Below are 20,442 nucleotides of genomic sequence, written 5' to 3'. Positions count from 1 at the left end.
AAGCATGTTTTTTACAGAACATATTACAGTAGCATTATCCATGTGGTTTAGACGCTTAAACAGTCATGAAAATGTATTTTATACACTTAGATAACATGGAGATAATTTTTTATCCTAAATGCATGTGTAGAGCGTGACAAATGATACAAACCCTAAGTCATGTAATGAATGTTATATCGTTGCATCATGTGTATGCTGGCACAATACCCAAAATTACTAGTTTGCATGTGAATACTAGTTTTGATAGGGTGAAAAATTTTTTAAAGAAAATTCTAAACAAGACAGTCGTGACTGGTAGATGTAAGTATACAGTGATGTTTTTGTGTAAAATATGGAGCAGTGTAAGTAAAGCATACTTTCACTAAAAAAAAAAAAATGAGGCTTGTGGAGGATTGTTTTGTATTTAGGACATGGCCTTGGAGTTACTTAAATTACACAAGTTACATTTGGTTCAACTGAAAAGTAGTTAATGGCAATAAAATGTGTTTAAAAAAAAAAAAAAAAAAATTTATATAATATATATATATATATATATATATATATATATATATATATATATATATATATATATATATATATATATATATATATATATATATACTATATATATATATATATATATATATATATATATACTATATATATATATATATATATATATATATATATATATATATATATATATATATATATATATATATATATATATATATATATATATATATATATATATATATATATATATATATATATATATGTGTATATATATATATATATATATATATATATATATATATATATATATATATATATATATATATATATATATATATATAATGTGTTTATAATTTCTGTTGCAGGAATTAAAATACAAACAGTACATGGTACAGCAGGCAAATACAGTTGACCCCTGGTATTCGCGGGGGGATGCGTACCACTACCCCCGTGAATAGCTCAAATCTGCGAATACTTAAAACCCCTATAAAAATGCATGTAACTGCCTATAGTATTTTGATAGTTCAAAACATCAAAAAAAAACCCTCTAAAAATGCTTATACCTGAATATTTTAATATTTTTATCACAAAAAGTGCATTTAGTCATGAAAATGATATGAAAATAGAGTAATTTGTGAATATTTATGGAAAATACCGTGAATAGGCGAATTTTCTACGATTAATGTGTACATATATATTATATATATTAAACATGGAAATCTGCGAATAGGTGAAGCCATGAATCCAGAACAGCAAATAGGCAGGGGTCCATTGTAATTAAAAAGAATACTCCGTTTTATGAAAACAAATTAAAATTAAAGGGATATACTGTATACTAAACAGCTTTCTTGGAATAGCTCAGGTACTGGATTAACCAAGGAGAGGTTAAAGACACTAACAAGAATTACTGATGTGGTAAAGTTTCTCTCTTAAAATTTCCCTCGAACATTTTGTGTAGAATGAGTTCAAGAGCATATACTTTCTACAGTCTTGAATTCATTGGAGGTCTGACATTGCCACAGCATTTAGTATTTTATTACAAGAAAATGCTGGTTTCTTGTTTCCTTTGTTTTTTAATAAAATTTTGTGACAGGAAAGATAGATATATTATTTGATAATTATGGCTTGATAATAGGTAGCCACAGATATCGTAATATGAAGGTTGAATTGAACTAAGTTATTTGAAATTCTGAGTTATGATTTACAGTATCATGTCTGCCATAGCTGCTATTTTAAAGAAACATTTTCTTTAGATTATGCTGTACAAGTATTAAGTTTTAAAATAAGAGATAAAATTGTACTGAATGCGAGCTTTTAATTACATGAGTAGAACTTGCTTTATTTTCATATTTTGCAAATAGTGGTTGGTAAATCATTCAAGGAGACTAAAAGACAAATGAATCTTCTCACAGAAATTCTGAGAATGGCTGTGCCAAGAAAGGAAGTTTCATAAATGGCTACAATGTGTGGTGTTCAGATGGGAAAGGAGCACCTCAGATATACAATGATACTCATTACTTTGTGACAAAGTGCTGCAACACACCACTCTGTAACCAGGATATAGTAAATAATAAATTGGCCACAGAATGGGTAAAGTTGTCACAGGGAACCACCACAGGTGAGGTTCAATTGAGCCTTGTTCAGGGTGTTATGTATTTACCTGTGGACGTGGTCCTTTGTTATACTCTAGTTAGCTGGAGATTTGTGGGAAATTTGTACATAAAAAGGGGATTCAGAAATAGTACATGTGGTTGGAACTATTTTTTTGGTCATATTGGAATTTTGTTATGTGGGCTAATTTTATGTTGGTAATACAGTACAGTGTATACACTTGTTTAACTAATGCAGTTAATGCATACTGCATATTTTTTTAAGAACGATTCCAGGAAGAATTACTTAAAAAGTGTTTTCCAACAAGGATAGCATTCATGCAGGCATGTTGAAGCATCAGTTTTATGTGGAAAACTCAGTGTGTGTGTCTTGCCTTAGGGGTTCTTTTGTGTGTTTTACTAATAAAAGTTTGGATACAGCTGCCCTTACAAAAAAAATTAACATGAATTTTCCTTGTATTGAATCCAGAAATACATAAAAAACTCGTGAGTATCCTTAAGGGAATTCATGGTTCATTGAATTACCTGAGTTCATTCAATTCTGCTTTAAATAACACCCTCTATATTTTTGGGTGATTTTTAGCATTTTTAGAAGCCCTTGTGACTCATTATTTATGTACCATTAATCATAGAAAGGTTCAGGTAGGTTGTGAATACCAGTTACTTCTCCCAGAACTTGTCATTTTAAATTATTTTGGCCTTGTAGCAAGTAACTGAATAAATTGCATACAGTTTGTGCTTCAGGAGAGGCCAATGCATTTATACTGTAGAAAAAAAATCCTTTTGTCACTCAAGTTTAACCTCAGGCAGTGTATTATGAGTGAACAGGAAAATAATATGGTTCTTGACCTGGTTTGTAGTGATGTAAAACTCATAAATGTTATGAGTATAGCCTGGTCATTCTGAGGATAAACTAGTCATTTGCCAAACTGCCCAAAAGAATTTGCAACTGTTACAGAATGAGCTATCCTGCGTTGATTACTATATTTGATGGCAATTAAGACACTTTTTTTTTTTCTTGAAAGATGGCTCAAAAAATTATCCCTGTGTGTTACATGTGAAGGTGAAGCTTCCCCTGCTTGCTAATTTATCCCCAACACTCACTACTGTAGGCTAATTTAATGAGATGGTCAGTACTACCATAATACATTTACTTAAACAACATTGTTATTATTGTTATTACTACCAGTATTATTATTATTATTACTATTACAGTCAAACCTTGACCTTCGAGTGAACCAACATACGAGTTTTCAGAGATATGAGCCGGCGCACTTGCGATTTTTCGTTTTAAGAAGTGAGCCAAGATTTGAGCTGCGAGCCAGGGAGACACCATCTCCCAATTTGTCCGCCCTTGCCAGTGCGATCTCATTCAGTTCACATGGCTACCTTGCTGTGTAAGCATCTTCGTAGCATCTCATAGCATTTCTCGCTTTGTCCCTCTATTTTGGAACATTTCTTAGTTTTTACCATGGTTCCTAAGAAAGTGAGTGTCAAGACTAGTGCTGAGAAGAAAAAAAGGCCAATTACAGTACCTTGGATATGAAGCATGAAATCATAGAAAAACACGATCAAGGTGTGCATGTTATGGACTTTGTGAGGCAGTACGAGGACTACTTCTACAATCTGTATGAGGTGAATCAGTACGATCAGACTATTTCTACGATCTGTATGATATTGAAGCAGGAGTTGATAAAGGCTATAACACCAGCCAAGGGCATTAAGATTATTTCAAAGCTCCAGACCGCTGCCCATGAAGAGATGGAGAAGTTGTTGTTGCTGTGGTTGAATGAGAAGCAACTCACAGGAGATACCATGACATTGAGCATCATCTGTTAGAAGGCATGAGACATCTGCACTGATTTGGTGTGGAAGATGCTGGGAACATTAACAGACAAGGTATTGGAAGAGTTATTCAAAGCCATTCAGGGCTGGTTTAATAGTTTTAAAAAGAGTGCTGGCATTCACTCTGTAGTCAGGCATGGTGAGCCAGCAAGCTCTGATGTGAGGGCAGCTGAGGAGCTTGTCCAAAGTTTTGCTGAACTGGTAGAAGACGAAGGATATGTCGCCCAGCAAGTCTTCAACTGTGACAAGACACTGCTCATCTGGAAAAATGTGCTGAGGAGGACCTATATAATGGCAGAGGAGAAGAGCTTGCCAGGCCACAAAGCTATGAAGGATAGGCTAAACCGTGCTTTGCGCGAATGAGTGGCAACTGCAAGGTTATGCTGCTACTCCTGTATCACTCGGAAAACCCCAGAGCCTTTAAGTCTCATAAGGTAACCAGAGAAAATCTGCAGGTTATGAGAGGGCAGACTGAAAGGTGTGGGCCACCAGGGATATCTTCGTCTAGCATGTAAACGTGGTCGTTGGTCCTACCATCAAGAATTACTTCATCACAAATAACTTAGCCTGGAAAGCCCTTCTCGTCCTTGACAATGCTCCCATGCACCCACCAACCCTCACAGACGACATCTGCGAAGAATTCAAGTTTATCGAGGTCCTCTTCCTTCCACCCAACACTGTCCCTATCCTGCAGCCCATGGGCCAGCTGGTGATTTCAAATTTCAAAAAGCTCTTGACTGACCAACTGTTCAAGCACTGCTTTGAGGTTACAGAGGCTACAAACCTCACCCTTGGAGAGTTCTGGAAGGATCACTAGAATATCATGAGCTGTCTCAAAATTATCAACATGGCCTAGCAGGGTGTTAAAAGGAGGACCTTAAACTCTGCATGGAATAAGCTGTGGCCTGAGGTTTTGTCCAAATGGGACTTAGAAGAATTCGAACCTGAAGAGCTAGTGGTGGAGAATATTGTGTTCCTCAGAAAGTCCATGGGCCTGGAAGTGGATGAAGATGATGTTGACGACCTTGTCAAGGAGCACAACAAGGAACTGACAATGGAGGAATTAAAGGAGCTACAGCAGCAGCAGTGTATGGGGGTTGCAGGTTTTGGAGGAAGAGGAGGAGCCAGTGTTGGAAGAAGTTGCTACAAGTGAGAATAGGGAAGTGTTGGGAATGTGGGGGAAAGTCGTAGTGGCCATTGAAAAGAAACGCCCTGAAAAAGTTGCGACAGGTCATGCAGCAGAGCTGTTTAACAAAACTTGCATAGCTTATTTTCAAAAAACTTTGAGACAAGAAGAAACAAACCTCCTTGGACAGGTTTTTAATGAAACGCCCTACAAGTGAGAGCAAGGGAAGTGTAGTGAAAGAGGCAAAAGTCAGTGAAGAAGAAGAAAAAGATAAACAAAATTTTAAAAATTTAAAAAATAGCAATAAAGTTTAGCGATAAAGTATAGCATAGTGTATAAGTTAAATTTAGCAATATAGCATTAAGTATGTAGTGAGTAAGTTAAGTTACTGATAGAGCATGACGTGAAAATCCTCTTCCACCAATCTTCTGCCTCCCACCACCACCCTCCATACCCACTGAGACACTCATTAGCCCGTTTGTCTTGCTGCTCCACCTCCGCCAGTGTCTTCGTGTGATCTTCAAGGTAAAGTACGCTCAATAAACTAGTTTATTTCTTTCGTTCACTCTTATTATGTATTATTGTTTTTTATACATTGTCTGTTATTTATAAAGTACATTTTTCTTATTTAAGAACTCGTAACAAAAAAGTTGGTGTATCCATTTTAATGGGGAAATTCAATTTGATATATGAGCAAATTGAGTTACGAGCTTGGTCACGGAATGAATTAAACTCATTTGTTAAGGCACCGCTGCACTGATACTGTAGAAGGAATCAGCATAAACAAGGCATCAGTGATGTTCACTGGTATAGTTGCCTCAAAGTATTCATTTACCCCCTACCCTTATGTAATATGAAAATGGTATGGTAACACCGCAATGGATGTTTATATTTTCTGCGAATGAAATCCTATTTGTCTTGTAACGATGGACATGAATGGTCAAGCTATTGGTATGCCAATGCTCATATTTTCTAAACACGATTGTAGACAATATGTTAATGATGATATACGAATAATAGTTCACATCACAAGCAAAATGAGTTGTTGCTAAATAAGTTGAAAAATAGTATAGTAATAGAGTAATAAAAATGGCAGTGGTATTCAGTCCTGATTAATCATATATCATCATCCTTTGTTACATTCAGGTGTGGCAAACATTTGCTGAAATCCAACTTTAGTTCATGGTAGATATTTGGGGTCAAATATCAACCAATGATGTGGAACTCTAAGAAATAGGCTCCATGCAGAGGAGGATCGACTGTAATTGCATACATCCGCAGCATGGTTGGAAATTGCTCATTGTTATTTGGAAGACTGTGGGGGTTAGACTTCTGGGGCAGAGTAATTTTCAGTGATGAAGAGAACGTAGAGGTTTTGTGAGTGGAGTTGCAGTGGATTATAATCTAACACGAATAGGCATGCCATCTGCATTGCTGGAGGCGTAATAACACCAGAGTGGGCCAGAAAAATGTCCCCAGAAGAAGACAGCCAGAATATTTATCAAGTGGCCAGAAGCTGCCATATCACCTGTAACATTTGGGGGTGGATACACCTGCATGGCGCATTTCAACACTGAGCAGTATCTCAAGTGGCCAGAAGCTGCCATATCACCTGTAAATTTTGGAGGAGGTGATGGTTCCTTCTGTTCGTGCTTATGCTTTTCCCTATCTTGGGCAGATAATTTTCATGCAGATATGTGCAATTTTTTTTTCTCAGTATTTCATATATGAATGCCCTTTTTTGACAGTTGATATGGTGTCAACTCATCGCTGGAATTGGTCATAAAGTAGTTTCAAATTAATACGACTTTCATCTTGGATTTATTGGTTTTATAACTGCAAAAGGATCTTGCATCAACATTGATCTTTCCCTAATGAATCTAAAGCGGCCAAATAAAGCCAGTGAAATTGTTATAAGGTCTCTTTTGCCTCTTCATGGAAAGTATACCGAATATTCTTATAAACACACAACTCCTAAGTCTCTCCTCCTTTACTACTCAAACCCTTTTATTAATTATTATTGTGACTCCTTTTGCTGGACTAAACCATATTATTTTGTCATCATTTATATTGAAAATATAAATTTTCCTCCTTCCACCTTGTTCTGATAATATGGTTAATCACTTATATCATTTCATTGAGGATATCTGTTCCATCCACACTGTGATTGGATAACATTGTTCTCCTTCCTGGTCCCTGGTCAAGCAAAGCATCGTCAACCTGAACCCAGCATCTTTTTCCAGCATGTTCATGATCGAAAATGTCTGTATAAATGTCTCGTCAATGCAGAACAGATTGCAATATAAATGGTGGATGGACAAAATATTGTTATGATTGTGATTAAACATTGAATATTACAAATGTGTAATACATAGTTTTCAGATATTGCTATAAATTCATTGATGAACACAGCTGATTTTAATAAGAAAATTCATTATTATTTATTTATAAAAGGCTTGGGTATTTTATTTTTTACCAATGATTCTGACCAAGGACCAGCTCAACTGAGGGGAAATTTAGTAATTTAAGTTAAATGTAAAAAAAAAAAAAATCTAAACCTGACGACTACTGAAAGCAATTCAATCCATCTCTTTATCTCTGTGTATCTACCCATCTATGGTGCATGTAGTTGCAAGGTCAAATAGCTAATTATTTTATCTATATAAATATTCAATATTAAAAGTGAAATGTCTTATGAAGCACTTAATTACATTCCCTAGGGCAATTCCATTGTCAAGTGGGTCTTTGACAGTCGATAAATTCTCGAACTACCACTGTCATGAACTCATGCCTTACTATTTTGTGAATGATTATCGTGTAACTTACTTTCATAAAAATGAAAATACGAGTGGTGATTTCCTCTTGATGTTTAGTGAGGTCACATGTGGAGAGAAATTTTAAGTATTGAATGAAATCTATGAAACAGCTGGTTTGATTTCAATAACTTACCCACACCCTCACCGCTTTGTAATAAGTGTTGACAAAGACACAATGATATCGGACTTATTATATAATCATATGGTTATACAGCGTTAATCCAATCGAGTCCCTGTTGTCATTAAGGTACTGAAAATAAACCCAACCATAGCTCTCTCTCTCTCTCTCTCTCTCTCTCTCTCTCTCTCTCTCTCTCTCTCTCTCTCTCTCTCTCTCTCTCTCTCTCTCTCTCTCTCTCTCTCTCAGGGTGGTTAAAAGTGCATTGTTACTCGGATGACTCAAGTTCAATTACAGCCCAGAGAAATTTCCATTTAGGCTACTGTGCTGAGACATGGCTCGAATAAAAAAAAAGTATGAGTGATACACTGGATATATTTGTTCCTTTAAACATCAGGTTGTCTATTAATTTTTCCCCAAGCCTTCTGCATCATAACCTGTCAATGGCTATCATAATTGCCTTTATGAATTGTTATATTTATAGGTGTTGAAATTTGCAGTTTATAATCTTATCGCTTTCTGAATTGATGGATTATGTAAATTTGAAAGCGTATTTCCATTCAAATAATTGTTTTGAAATTGATCCCAAATGTCTACTGTGAACTAAAGTTGGATTTCAGCAAATGCATGCCACACCTGAATGTAACAAAGGTTGATGATGTATGATTAATCAGGACTGAATATGATTTTTACCATTGCTATTTTTATTACTCTATTACTATACTATTTTTTTTACTTATTTAACAACAACTCATTTCACTTGTAATGTAAACTATTATTTGTATATCATTAACACATTGTCTACAGTAGTGTTTGGAAAATATGAGCATTGGCATACCAATAGCGCGACCATTCACGTCTGCCGTTACAAGACAAACAGGATTTCATTCCCAGAAAATGTTAACACCCATTGTGGTGTTATACCATTCATAAAACATAAGGATAGGGGGTAAAGGAATATTTTGAGTCAACTGTACCAGCTGACCTATCACCATAACTAAATATGCCTCAGCAAACTCAGGTTCAGTAGATTTCGTTGATAATGCTTATTGCATGAAAATTAGCTGTTGACTTACTAATAGGGTTAGACTCAAACATTTGGTAGGGTAAATCTGAATTGTCATAGTCAACCAGGCTTACCAAACTTATGGCCTGTCTAATGATTCATTACAATTTTTTGTAATTAACAATTACTTCTTATTTCATGCAGAATGTTGGTATAAACAACAGCAAGTACTGATCCTGTGCCAGACACTGGGCATAGTAGTTAACCTGCACAAGTCTGAGCTGACTTCCAAGAAGAAAGCAAATACTTAGCGAGGATGGTCTGCTTGGATGCATTAAGGGCCTTCCCGTCGCTGGGGAAGGAAACCAACTCGCTGAACGTTTCCCTCGACTTCCTCGCTGAGACATCCCAGCTGGCAAAGAAGTCGCACATCCTCTTGAGCCATATGGCTTCCCTCAAGAAGCTGGTTCAGAGGGGCAAAGCACACCTCTGGTCTTCCCAGTGGCAGATGAAAGAGATGTGGCAGCAACCAAAGGAGACCCATTACAGCCCATAGAGGTGATCAAGAGAGAAATGAAATATCAGACATGGTAGAGGGACCTGGTATAAACCATCCCCAGAGTTGCTGGTGTTTTCAGATGCTTCCTGAAATGGGAGGGGGTGCATACATCTCAACAGGAAATGCTTTTTCAGGGATGTGGGGTCCCGAAGAGAAGCACATCATTCTCATAGAGATGAAAGGACCTTAGTGGGCTCTCCAGTACTTCCTCCTAGTATGCCACTCAGCTATCATGATGGGTGACAACACAATGGTAGGCCGCGTCAGTGAGGGACGATCTCCCCAGCCCTGGGAGACCTGGCAGTTGGATGCTCAAGGGGTCAGCCTCTCAGAACCAGCAACTGATGGCAAGGTACATTACCCGATACCAGACCAGAGGGTGGTGATGCAGGACATCTTCCAGCATCTATGGGACTGTATGTAAATGTGCTTGTATCCCTCATTCAGACAACTGTGAAGGGTACTAAACAGACTCTACCAGTTTGCCAACTGGCTGTCCTTCTGATAGACATCCCAATGGAGCTGCCTCATCCTCCTAACCTTCTGGTGCTGGAGCACAGCGGAAGGTGCCATCGACACATGGCTGACCTCCAGCTTCACGGTCAGAGGCTATCCAGGAGCTCCTTAGAAAGAAGGACTGCAGTAGCCAGCATGGACACCCTCAGACCCTCCTCTGTAGGAGTCTACCAGGGGAAGTGGACAGAGTACTGTAGTTGGTGTTGGAGGGTTCATGATCCCCTCAAGACATCAGTGAAAGAGGTACCAGACTCCCTGGCCCTTCTTAGGTAAGATAAGACCTTTTCATTGACTGTCATTAAGGAGTACAGAGTAGTCCTTGCACAGGTATTCTGACCAAGGGTTATTAACCTGTCTAGATCCTGGGGACTGTTAGCCATCATGTAAGAGCAGTAGCAGACTTCCTTGTCTACCTATGATGGGAGGAAGCCCTCTCGGTCGTTGCAGTCAAGGGTTATAGAGCCGCCCTCATATAGGTGTTCCAGCTGCAGGTATAGAGCTCTCCAAGTCCTGGGAACTGTCACTAATCAAAAGCTTTGAGGGTGTCCCCCATGAGAGATAAGGGCCCCAGAGTGGTATGTAACCAAATTCCTCACCAGTTTGGGACATCCACCCCGTGAACCCTTGAAGACTTCAGACAGGGATGTAATCCTCAAGATGGTATTCCTCCTGGCCCTCACCTCAGCCTAGACAGTCAGAGAACTACACATATTCTAGTATGAAGTCACCCACTCCCATGAGTGGTCAATCCATTCTCTGGATTCATCCCAGATTTTGTTCGAAAGATCCAGTACCCTTCACTCTGAGACCTAAGAATCCTATCGCAGAAGGACTTTGTAGGGGATGATAAGGATGAGATACTCCCGTGCACAGTGGGAACCTTGAGAGCCTACCTCAAGTGAATAGCCACCCACAGATCTATGTGCAGGAGGCTATTTATCAGCATGAGATGAGAGAAGAGGGAGATCTCCAGGAACATGATGCCCTTCTGGCTGAGAGAAGTGATCATCAGAGCATATGAGGCTGCAGGAGGAGAGACCCACCTTCTGGGCAGGACATGGACTCATGACATAAGGGGCATCAAACCATCAGTAGCTTTCAAGAAGAACCATTCGGTCCTACAGGTCCTGAAGGTGAAGATCTGGAAAAGACAGTCACCCTTCACTTTCTTTCACCTCAGGGACTTGGCACACAAGTCCTTAGTACCTCCACCTTGGACCCAGTGGTCGCAGCCCACTAGGTGAAATAGGAACATTGAGTGCTTCTCGGCTCAACCCAAGAGTGGGTAGAAGGGCATTGGGAAAGCCAGATGTGAACCATGACATTTTAGTGTTACTTTCCGAAAGTGACCTGAGTTCTAGTAGAAGCGAGGTAGGTGCAACTTTAGCTTTTGCAGAAACACACACACCATTACTCCCCTATGAGAGATTGGCCTCTTGCCTCTGAGAGAGACTCCATCTATGAAAGAGTAGGTTTGTATTGCTTCAGAAAAAAAGCGAATTTCAAAATAATTTGTATTTTTACTTGGACACAAACCCTTGCTTTCATATTTATATTTTTATCCTCCTTGTACCACCCTACATAGGTCTGATCTCTCCAAAACTAAGGAGCAGAGTGAAGCTGTGGATTGGCTGGTTCACAAAATGGAAGAGTAAGGCTGCCTCAGGTCAAGGGTGACCGTGGGCCTACTCGATTGGATTTTGTATTTTGAGATGATTCAGTAACACCTGAAGTGCAACAAGTACGAATAACTCCATTTATGAAAGTGTAGATTTGTATGCCAGGAAAAATACATATTTTTAACCCAACTTTGTTAGTTTACAAAAAATATATCTGTAGATTATATTACATTTAGCAACTAAAGGCAGTGCTTAAGCAGCTGTCACTGGACAGCACATGGCAGCGCTGATGTAGGTACATTTTAGTCAGGTGGTGATTATGAGAATATAAACATTATTACAAGAATAAAAATGGCACATGATTAAAATTTTCATATTTTATAATACAAGTATACAATAAAATAGTAATATAATTGGATACAGTACGTAAAACAACAGTTTTATAAAAACTGTCACCAAACACATGTGTACTATTTGACTCTTGCCCAATACCTCTTGCTATGCCATTCCCAAGTGACTCTGGGTGACTTAGTTTAGTTGTTGGTGCACCAGACAAACGTTAGGACTGTACCTTCCGTGAAAAAGTTTTAAGTTTTTAGAGCTTTATGGTTTTGAGAAATTTGGATAAGGGATTTTTTTTGTATAGATTAAAAACTTTATTTTTTTTCCTGAATATTCCCTGCCTAAGAGTGAGTGCATCCTATATATAATAAAATACAGTATTTAAAGTCAGGGTTTATTTATTATTACCTATTAATCATAAGAAACCTTATTCCATGCAGATCTGTCCCAGTCACACCAACTGCTTCAGTGTGAAAATAATGCTCCCATTGCATATTACCATCCCTTTATCCATTGATCTGCATCAACCCCCATTCCATTGTGCAAGTCCATAGCTTATACAGCTGTACTCATCACTCCCGTGATCATCTGTGAAATTACCATATTTATGTCAAACATTTTTGTCAAAAAATTTTTCTCTTGATTTCTTGCTTTCTTATTTCATGGCACAGTATTGTTTGCCTGTATGTCAAAGGATTTTTCCCTAGTGATTTCATCCTTTCTTTGCCTGTTTCTTTGTTTTAATAATTTTTTGATACAGCATTGTTTTCTTGTAAAGTGTTTTCTGTTTGTAAGGGAACTTAAGGTTCATCCATCTCCCTTTGCAGGATTTGGGTCAATAACTATAATCTATGTTGGACAACTTTTTGCCCATATTGTGTTTCTTTCTGGTTTTGCTCTGGGTTCAGTAATTAGTTAAGTAATTATGGCCAATTTATCTTTATGTTACCAGTAACGGAGGTTTGGACTGTTTGTGCCAAGTTTTTACCTTGTTAATTGAAAAGTGCCATAGAAATTATCTTCACTCTAGAATGGCAGATTTTTATTTTGCTGTTTTGATTCTAGTACGATCATTCCCCTGCATGCTTAGAACTATGTCTTTTGGATAAAGCAGCAAGGATTTTTTTATGGCAGTCAGACCTGAGGACACTATTTGTGAGTGACTGATTCAATTTTTGCCTCATTGTATAAATCAGGTTACGAGATAGGGCCTGCAGTTCCTTTTATGTTTTTGTTAAATAAATATCCTCATTTCCTGTATTTATTTTGCTGTAGGCAGCAGTGCTCACCACAGAATAAATGCAAAATTTGTGAAAATTACACATAAGACGGAAGGGTAATCCCTTCATAATCTATACAGATGGATCCAAAAATGAAGCTAGAGTGGGCTCATCAGCCTATTCAAGTGATGAAACTATCCAAATGGGCCTTCCTCTAATATTATCAGTATTTACAGCTGAATTAACAGCCATACAATTGGCTCTCCAAATTATATCAAAAAAAGGAATTACTTCACCGGTCATATTGAGCGACTCAAGAAGTGCAATTGAAGCAATAGGATCATTTAAATCAAATAGTAACCTTGTCCAAAATATCCAACGGGAAATTCATCAATTAATTGCAAATGGCCTTCAAGTTCATATTTGTTGGATCCCAGCCCATATAGGCATTGAGGGTAATGAGAAAGCAGATAAAGCTGCTAAATTGGCTTGTACAATCCCCCTAACTACTGCGAAAGCTCCCATATCAGACTGGCTAGTATCAGTTAAACCTTTAATTTAAAGGGATTGTAAAATGATTTTGGACAAATATACCCCTTCAAAACAAACTAAGACAGATGAAGAACTAAGTTAAAAAATGGCATTCTTCTACCCAAAAACAAAGAATTAATGAAGTAATTTTAACAAGACTCAGGATAGGAGATTTCAGACTCACACATGGTCATCTGATGTCAACCCCGCACACAAATTCAATAACTTGTGAAAGATGTAACATCCCAGTAACAATCAAACATATCTTGATTGACTGTCCCAGATGGCAACATGAAAGAAATACTTATTTACAATAAAGGATATCCTAACTGAAGGTAATAACTTTTCAATTAATATCATTCTCTTCTTAAACAAAATTAAATTAATAAATAAAATATTCCCCCCTTTTTCCTCCCTTTTTTCTCTTTTCCTCTTGATTTTTTATTTTATTTTAATTTTTTTCCCATTTTATATTATTTATTTAATTACTTGTTTAATTTGTTATGTATTCTTCCCCCCCTTTTTTTTCCAGCCCAAGAAGAACCCTCAAAGAGTTCAGAGGTCTAGTTAAGCAAATCATAACTAACTAGAATGTAAAATAATGGTTCCTATTCACGCAAAGGAGATAGTACAAGTGTCATGTACTGAAAGTTTTCACAAATATATCAACAAAATCCTCAGCCTTTGATAGATCGTCAGTCTCTCTTTCTCTTTGCATTTATCAAAAAATGCTTTATATTTAACTGGGATTTGATTAAAGGCATGATGGTGCTTATTACTGAAGCCGTGGTTTGCGACACAGAGGAAATTAGAAGGCACAGCTTTGCAGCTACTTTATCTTCCCTTGGCAGTGCCTTGCTTAAGATATGGGAATTTATAAAACTCTGGGATGGGATGTTCCTTCCACACAAGGACATTTGACGAATAGCCCATATGATCCAATCCCTATATGTAAAGAATTTAAAGTAACTGACAGTTAAACACTTTCTGTGTAAATGCCCAAAATATAATAGACAAGTGCTGAGCTATAGAAGAAATCAGTGAAAAATACAGTAAACCCCCCGTATTTGCAGGGGATGTGTACTGCACCCCCCTGCGAAAAGCTAAAATCCACGAATACTTAAAACCCCTCTAAAAACACTTAGAACTGCCTATTTTGATAGTTTAAACACAAGGAAAAACCCATTAAAAATGTTTATACCTAAGTATTTTAATAGTTTTATTACAAAACATGCATTTAGTCATGAAAATATGAAAATACAGTAATCAGTGAACATTTCTCAGTGAAAAATACAGCGAATGGGCGAATTTTTCGTGAATAATGGGTAGATACATTCCACAAAGAAATCCGCGAATACGGGAGTTTACTGTATAGTTAGAATCTCCATCTTTGTCAGTTAACCCAACTACAAAATTTTTTAAAATCTGGAATTAGATAAAATCTAAATTTTTTTAATAAAGACAAATCCATAGGACCAGCCTTGTGAGAGTTAAACTACTGAACTTGATAGTCTTCATTGTGACTAAACTTATCTCTACATTTGTGCAGCTTACTTGCTAGGTCCACTTACTACTCATTCTGTGGTAAAGCTACTGCCATGGCTACCCAGAGCCAGCACAGCAGTCAACAATTTTTACTTAGGCAATGGATGTTTCTTGTATGGATTGACTCCAGCTATAGATAATTTTGACTGTCAGCTATAATCTGCCCTCTGTTAAATCTGATACCATACCTGTGTCCTTGACATTGCTGGTTGCCCCCAACACCACCAAACTAGCCACGAGGGAATCATGCCGCCTACCATTTACATGTCCTCACCCTCCTCTCAAGGTAAAACTAACACTATTTTCAGCAACAGACATTTTACTGGTTAGCCTGAGCCCTGTGTACCACTCTTTTCTAAAATGGTCTTTGCAGGAGTACATCAACTGATGAAGGACATTTTGATGATAAAAAGTGGATCATGCTTCACCCACTCTGGGAATACTCAAGTTGGCAGTACAGCTACAGTTCTTATTACTGTAGAGATTCGAATTACTGATGTCCAAGACTATATAACTTCAGCAGTGAGAGATCCTATAGACTTAACTGGGACTTGGAGTCATACTTCCCCAGGAGGAGAAAGAGGAGCTGTACGAAGTCAAGGTATAAAAATCATTCAAATGACTTACAGTTATGGCCAGACTTTCAACATTAGTGAAAGAATTCACAAGCTCTCTGGGTAGATTAAGCCTGTGAACCACATCAATGATCCATAGCTATGTACTTGGCTTGATTGTCAAGAGATTCTCTGTCCCTGTAAAGACCAAAGAACACCATCTTCACACAAAAGAATGTTACAAGTACTTTACCAAGCAGTCTTCAAGCCACCAACCCCACAGAGAGAAAGAAAAGATCCCCATCAGTGGGCATCCACCCTCCTCATCCCCTGAGAGATGATCCCATCTTCCATATATGGAAGATTTTTCTAGGAGAGAGATGTCAGAACTCTCAGGCCAGTTGGAACTTTTAGATAGCACTCAGCCTTGAATAAGAAAACTTGATCCAACACATGGCCAAGTAATGATGGTGGAGGACTTGAAGAATGAGCAGACCATAGGGCCACAAAAGGCAAGGTCCTCATTTCCAGAAATGCAATACAGTTTTGGAATGTGTTTACAGGATCTTCAATCCTCAATGCACCTCTCAACCTTTGAGGTGTCTAGGTAACTATGACTTAACTAAGGCAAAATAATTCTCAGCGATCATCAGTGTCATTCTGAAGAATGAAAGGTAGGGGCATTACTAAGAGTTATGACCCCTTGATGCACACTGTTTTTGTTTTTGCCAGATTAGAGATGGAGAATTTTTTTAAAATGATGAATTATAATTCACAACCAAGGAAACCATAAGTCAGAACAGTTATTGCCAGTGTGTCCTTGCTACCTTCTCACCATATTTCATCATTTTGACCTCACCAGAATGGGATGTAGTTGAGATATTTTTAAGAGCATTCATCTTACTTGGTACAAATGGGTCATCAGCAGAGTAAGTGATATCCTGACAAAGGAGAACCACTCTACAGAGGACACTTCAAAGGCAAGAAGGATTTTTGGGGCATTTTGGAAGGCCCATTGTTTTCATGGAGGAATTAGTTAAGGAGTGGGGCAAAAACTTGCCAGTAAGGCCAAAAGGGGAGCAATCTTTGACAAGAGGTGTGCAGTTGTCTCTTATCGTTGGTGTTGAGGAATGTGTGTTTGCATAGAGGGTTGCCTTTCAGACAGAACTCCATTCTGCAGACATAACAGGGACATCTTGTGTGGCCTACTTAGCCAACAGAGCAGGAGCTGGAATGATATCCCTAGCTAAGAGGTGGGAAATAAGATGAGACCAGCCTTTTTCCTTAAATGCCAAAGGTGGTTGTTTCCCTTCTGAAGAAGTGAGAAGTAGGCCAGGACATGGGAGACAAATCCTGCTTTTCCCTATGGTATTTGTATTCAAAATACATTGTCATCACTCAGAAATATTTTAAACCTTGGATGAAGATATACAATCCATGCTGAAGTAGTAAGACATAGAGGAAGTGGTTCCATCATTGCCAGGCTTCTACTGCTGACTCTTTTTGGCCCTAAAAGCCTTGTGATGGTGGAGGCTGTTCATAAACCTGAGTTTGCAGAACAAATTTCTAGATTTTTTCTGCTTTTTGTTGGAGATGATTGGTTAGGAGGTTCACTTGTAAAAGAGACGTTTTGGTGGTGTTGGATGACTTAAGATATATATATTTATATCCCCATTTATCAGATATCAAGAAAGTACCTTCACTTTGTCTGGGGCAGGGAATATTTCCAATTCAAGGTCCTATGCTTTGGTCTGTTAACAGCATGGCAGGTCTTTACAGTTGACACTTGTAACTTAGGGATTTTGGATTTGCAGAAATTACCAATTGGAGTATTTTCAAAACTTTTCTTAGCCATTCATGTAAATTTCCAGAAGACTCAAGTAAGGTAGAAATGTAAAGAAAATTAAAAAGTTTAGTAGCATAAAATACATGTACAATATTAGTCCATTTTACCATTGAAATGCAGCACTGTGTATACAAATTATTCTTAAGTTAAAACTAAAAAAAAATTCACTGGCACTAACAAAACACAGAAATTCAGACATCGCTGGCAGTAATAAATCTACAGCAGCAGTGCCAGGAAACAAGTTTACATTGGATAATATCACACAAAAGATTGCATTGATTCACTGCTCTCATGGACTGTTTTTATGTTATTGGCCCATCAATGATACTTACCTTGAAAGTAAAGGAAAGGGCAGAAGAGAAAATTTTCACCAGATTAATTGGTTTTTAAAGAAATCAAAAAGAAAAGGAATCAAATGAAAATCATATTTCCCAAGGTCAAACCCAGAATCCTCCTCCTCCTCCTACTCCTCCTCCTCAGTTTACAAGTTTTGGTGAGTACTTGAGCATATGGACACTTTTCTCCTCAGCAAAGTACAAGTCTTTGGCTTTAACTTCCACTTTGGTTCTAACCAGGATACACCAGCACTTCGCCCCTGAGCCAATCTCTTCTCCATTAAAGTACTTACTGTGAATCTTTCACTATACGACCTTTTCCACTGGAGACATTCATCCAGCTATCATCCTAAATTGTAGGGTTGTGTTGAAAGAGCAGTGCTTTTATTAAATAAAAAAATGTTCTTCATACAGACCCATAAGGTGTTTTCTGCTATCCTTCCACTCATTTGGTTTAGTGTGTTTGAGTACAGCTGTATGAGGGTGGGTGCAGAGCAACAGATAAGGGACAACCATACTTAGCTTAAGCATGTGGTGTGATTGAGATATCTCTAAATGGAGTAAGATATCTGATGATTATTGGATTAGGTTTTTGATGATGTTTTTCTTATAAACATGAAGTAAATTTTTTGTTGTTTCCTGTTTAATGACTTAAGTTTTTTCACCAAGGTGTTTCAGTTTTTATTGTACTCCAGTGAAGATTTTTATTGTTTAAAAAATTGTTTAATCTTATCCATCAGTATTTTATAGAATCTGCCCTGTAGGGTTTGACATTAGGAATGACAGTACAGATGATCATAAGTGGTATAAGGATTACCAATATAGTTGGATGTATAATGTACCATCCACACAACTTGATATCTGAGTAAATTACATAATGTTTGTCAAATAGATGTGCAGCAAAAATCAATGTAGGAAAATTACGTGTGTGCAACTTAGCCTCCAAAATTTCACATGTGCAACAGAATATCTCCAGTGTATAGCTTTATCAATATATTGATTAGGTGTTTTGACTTCTTCCATCTGCCAAGAGGAATTGGGTCCACATTGTTTATATAGATAAACACATGAAAGGCCAAGCCAATTTAGAAACCTGCCAACCAGCCATGTGAGTGTTCAGTAAACAAGCCCCCATCCAAAACCTTTGGAATTCAGGTTCAGAACAAACAAGTATTAAGGATCAGGACATCACACCTTGCCCCCTATTTCCAGATAAGGTATCTCCATCTACTCAGTAAATGAAGGAGAGATGTGTACACCAGAAAATGTTCCAGACATCCTTATAATGGAACACACCTCAGTATCCTAATTCTATAATTTACAGATATTCAAAGGTTGTTGACAGAATAGAGATCCGTGTATTAGCTGATAAGGAAAATATAGCTAATCATTTTCCAGCATTCAAGCTGAGCTATATACAGTGCTTTTAAAATTAAGAGTATATATTTAGCTCGTTAAGAATAGGAGAGAAGCTTATTATATAGAGTACACTGACTTATGTAGTGTACTGGCTGCCATAAAACAATTAATGCCTACTCACCTACTCACGGTACCCACCACTTATCACAAAAAGTGCAGAACTGGCTGGCTCACCTATGTGTAAGGAAATGAAGTAAACTTCCATTTGGTTCTAGTACATGTAGATATTGAGGAAAATGAGAATGCTGACAGGGCAGCTAAAGAAGCTATATCAGATAAGTTCCTCCAGAATATTATACCCAAAGAAATGGACAAAATGTTCAGTTAAATAGTGTAATTGCATGTATCATATGTACTGTATTTCAGAGTAATCAGTCACAGTAATAAAAATCTAAGTGTTTTTGCCATGCTTCTTTGTTTCATTGTGCAAACACATGCTCTGAAATTCAAAGATTTGTGGTTGAAAGAAGCGCAGTTGCCTTAGTCTTCTCATCCACACCCATGAGTTTTAAACATCGCAATTTATTCTATTACGCACCAATGGAATTCAGTGATTCTGATTCAGACTAAAATGCTTCGAGTCACCAGTACCACATTAGCACCTCAGTACACTTCTCAGGGTTGTCTTCAAGGTAAGATTACACAAAATTTATTGTACATTATCTAATACAGTTTGTATTTTGATTGACATGTACTGTGTTTAGTGCATTGTTATTATTTTGTGGTCTTCAGGGTAAGATTTTGTGCTGCATATAATTGATTTTTTGGTCTGTGTATTGTGATGTCTTTACTTACATGAGCATCATGTTACAAAACTACTTGACCCCCACTCTCTCTCTCTCTCTCTCTCTCTCTCTCTCTCTCTCTCTCTCTCTCTCTCTCTCTCTCTCTCTCTCTCTCTCTCTCTCTCTGAATATTTTCTTTCAGTTTGTATGTGTAC

At 37.5% G+C, this 20,442-nt stretch overlaps 1 protein-coding gene across 6 annotated transcripts in view; it reads left to right on the top strand.

The window, feature by feature from the left end:
- LOC136845728 (TGF-beta receptor type-1-like) overlaps positions 1 to 20,442 on the top strand; it is a 359,665-nt gene that overhangs the window by 193,772 nt on the left and 145,451 nt on the right. For 2 of the 6 annotated variants that reach the window (XM_067115936.1, XM_067115935.1), the window contains exon 4: positions 1,908 to 2,113. The exons of the other annotated variants lie outside the window; for them this stretch is intronic. In XM_067115936.1, the coding sequence (XP_066972037.1) occupies positions 1,908 to 2,113 (206 nt within the window). The remainder of the gene's footprint in view (positions 1 to 1,907; positions 2,114 to 20,442) is intronic. 6 annotated transcript variants of the gene reach the window in all.

The sequence above is a fragment of the Macrobrachium rosenbergii genome, chromosome 14, assembly GCF_040412425.1.
Source record: "Macrobrachium rosenbergii isolate ZJJX-2024 chromosome 14, ASM4041242v1, whole genome shotgun sequence".
NCBI lineage: Eukaryota > Metazoa > Arthropoda > Malacostraca > Decapoda > Palaemonidae > Macrobrachium > Macrobrachium rosenbergii.
The sequence above is the reverse complement of the archived record's forward strand: the minus strand, read 5'-3'. Positions and strand labels throughout refer to the sequence as shown.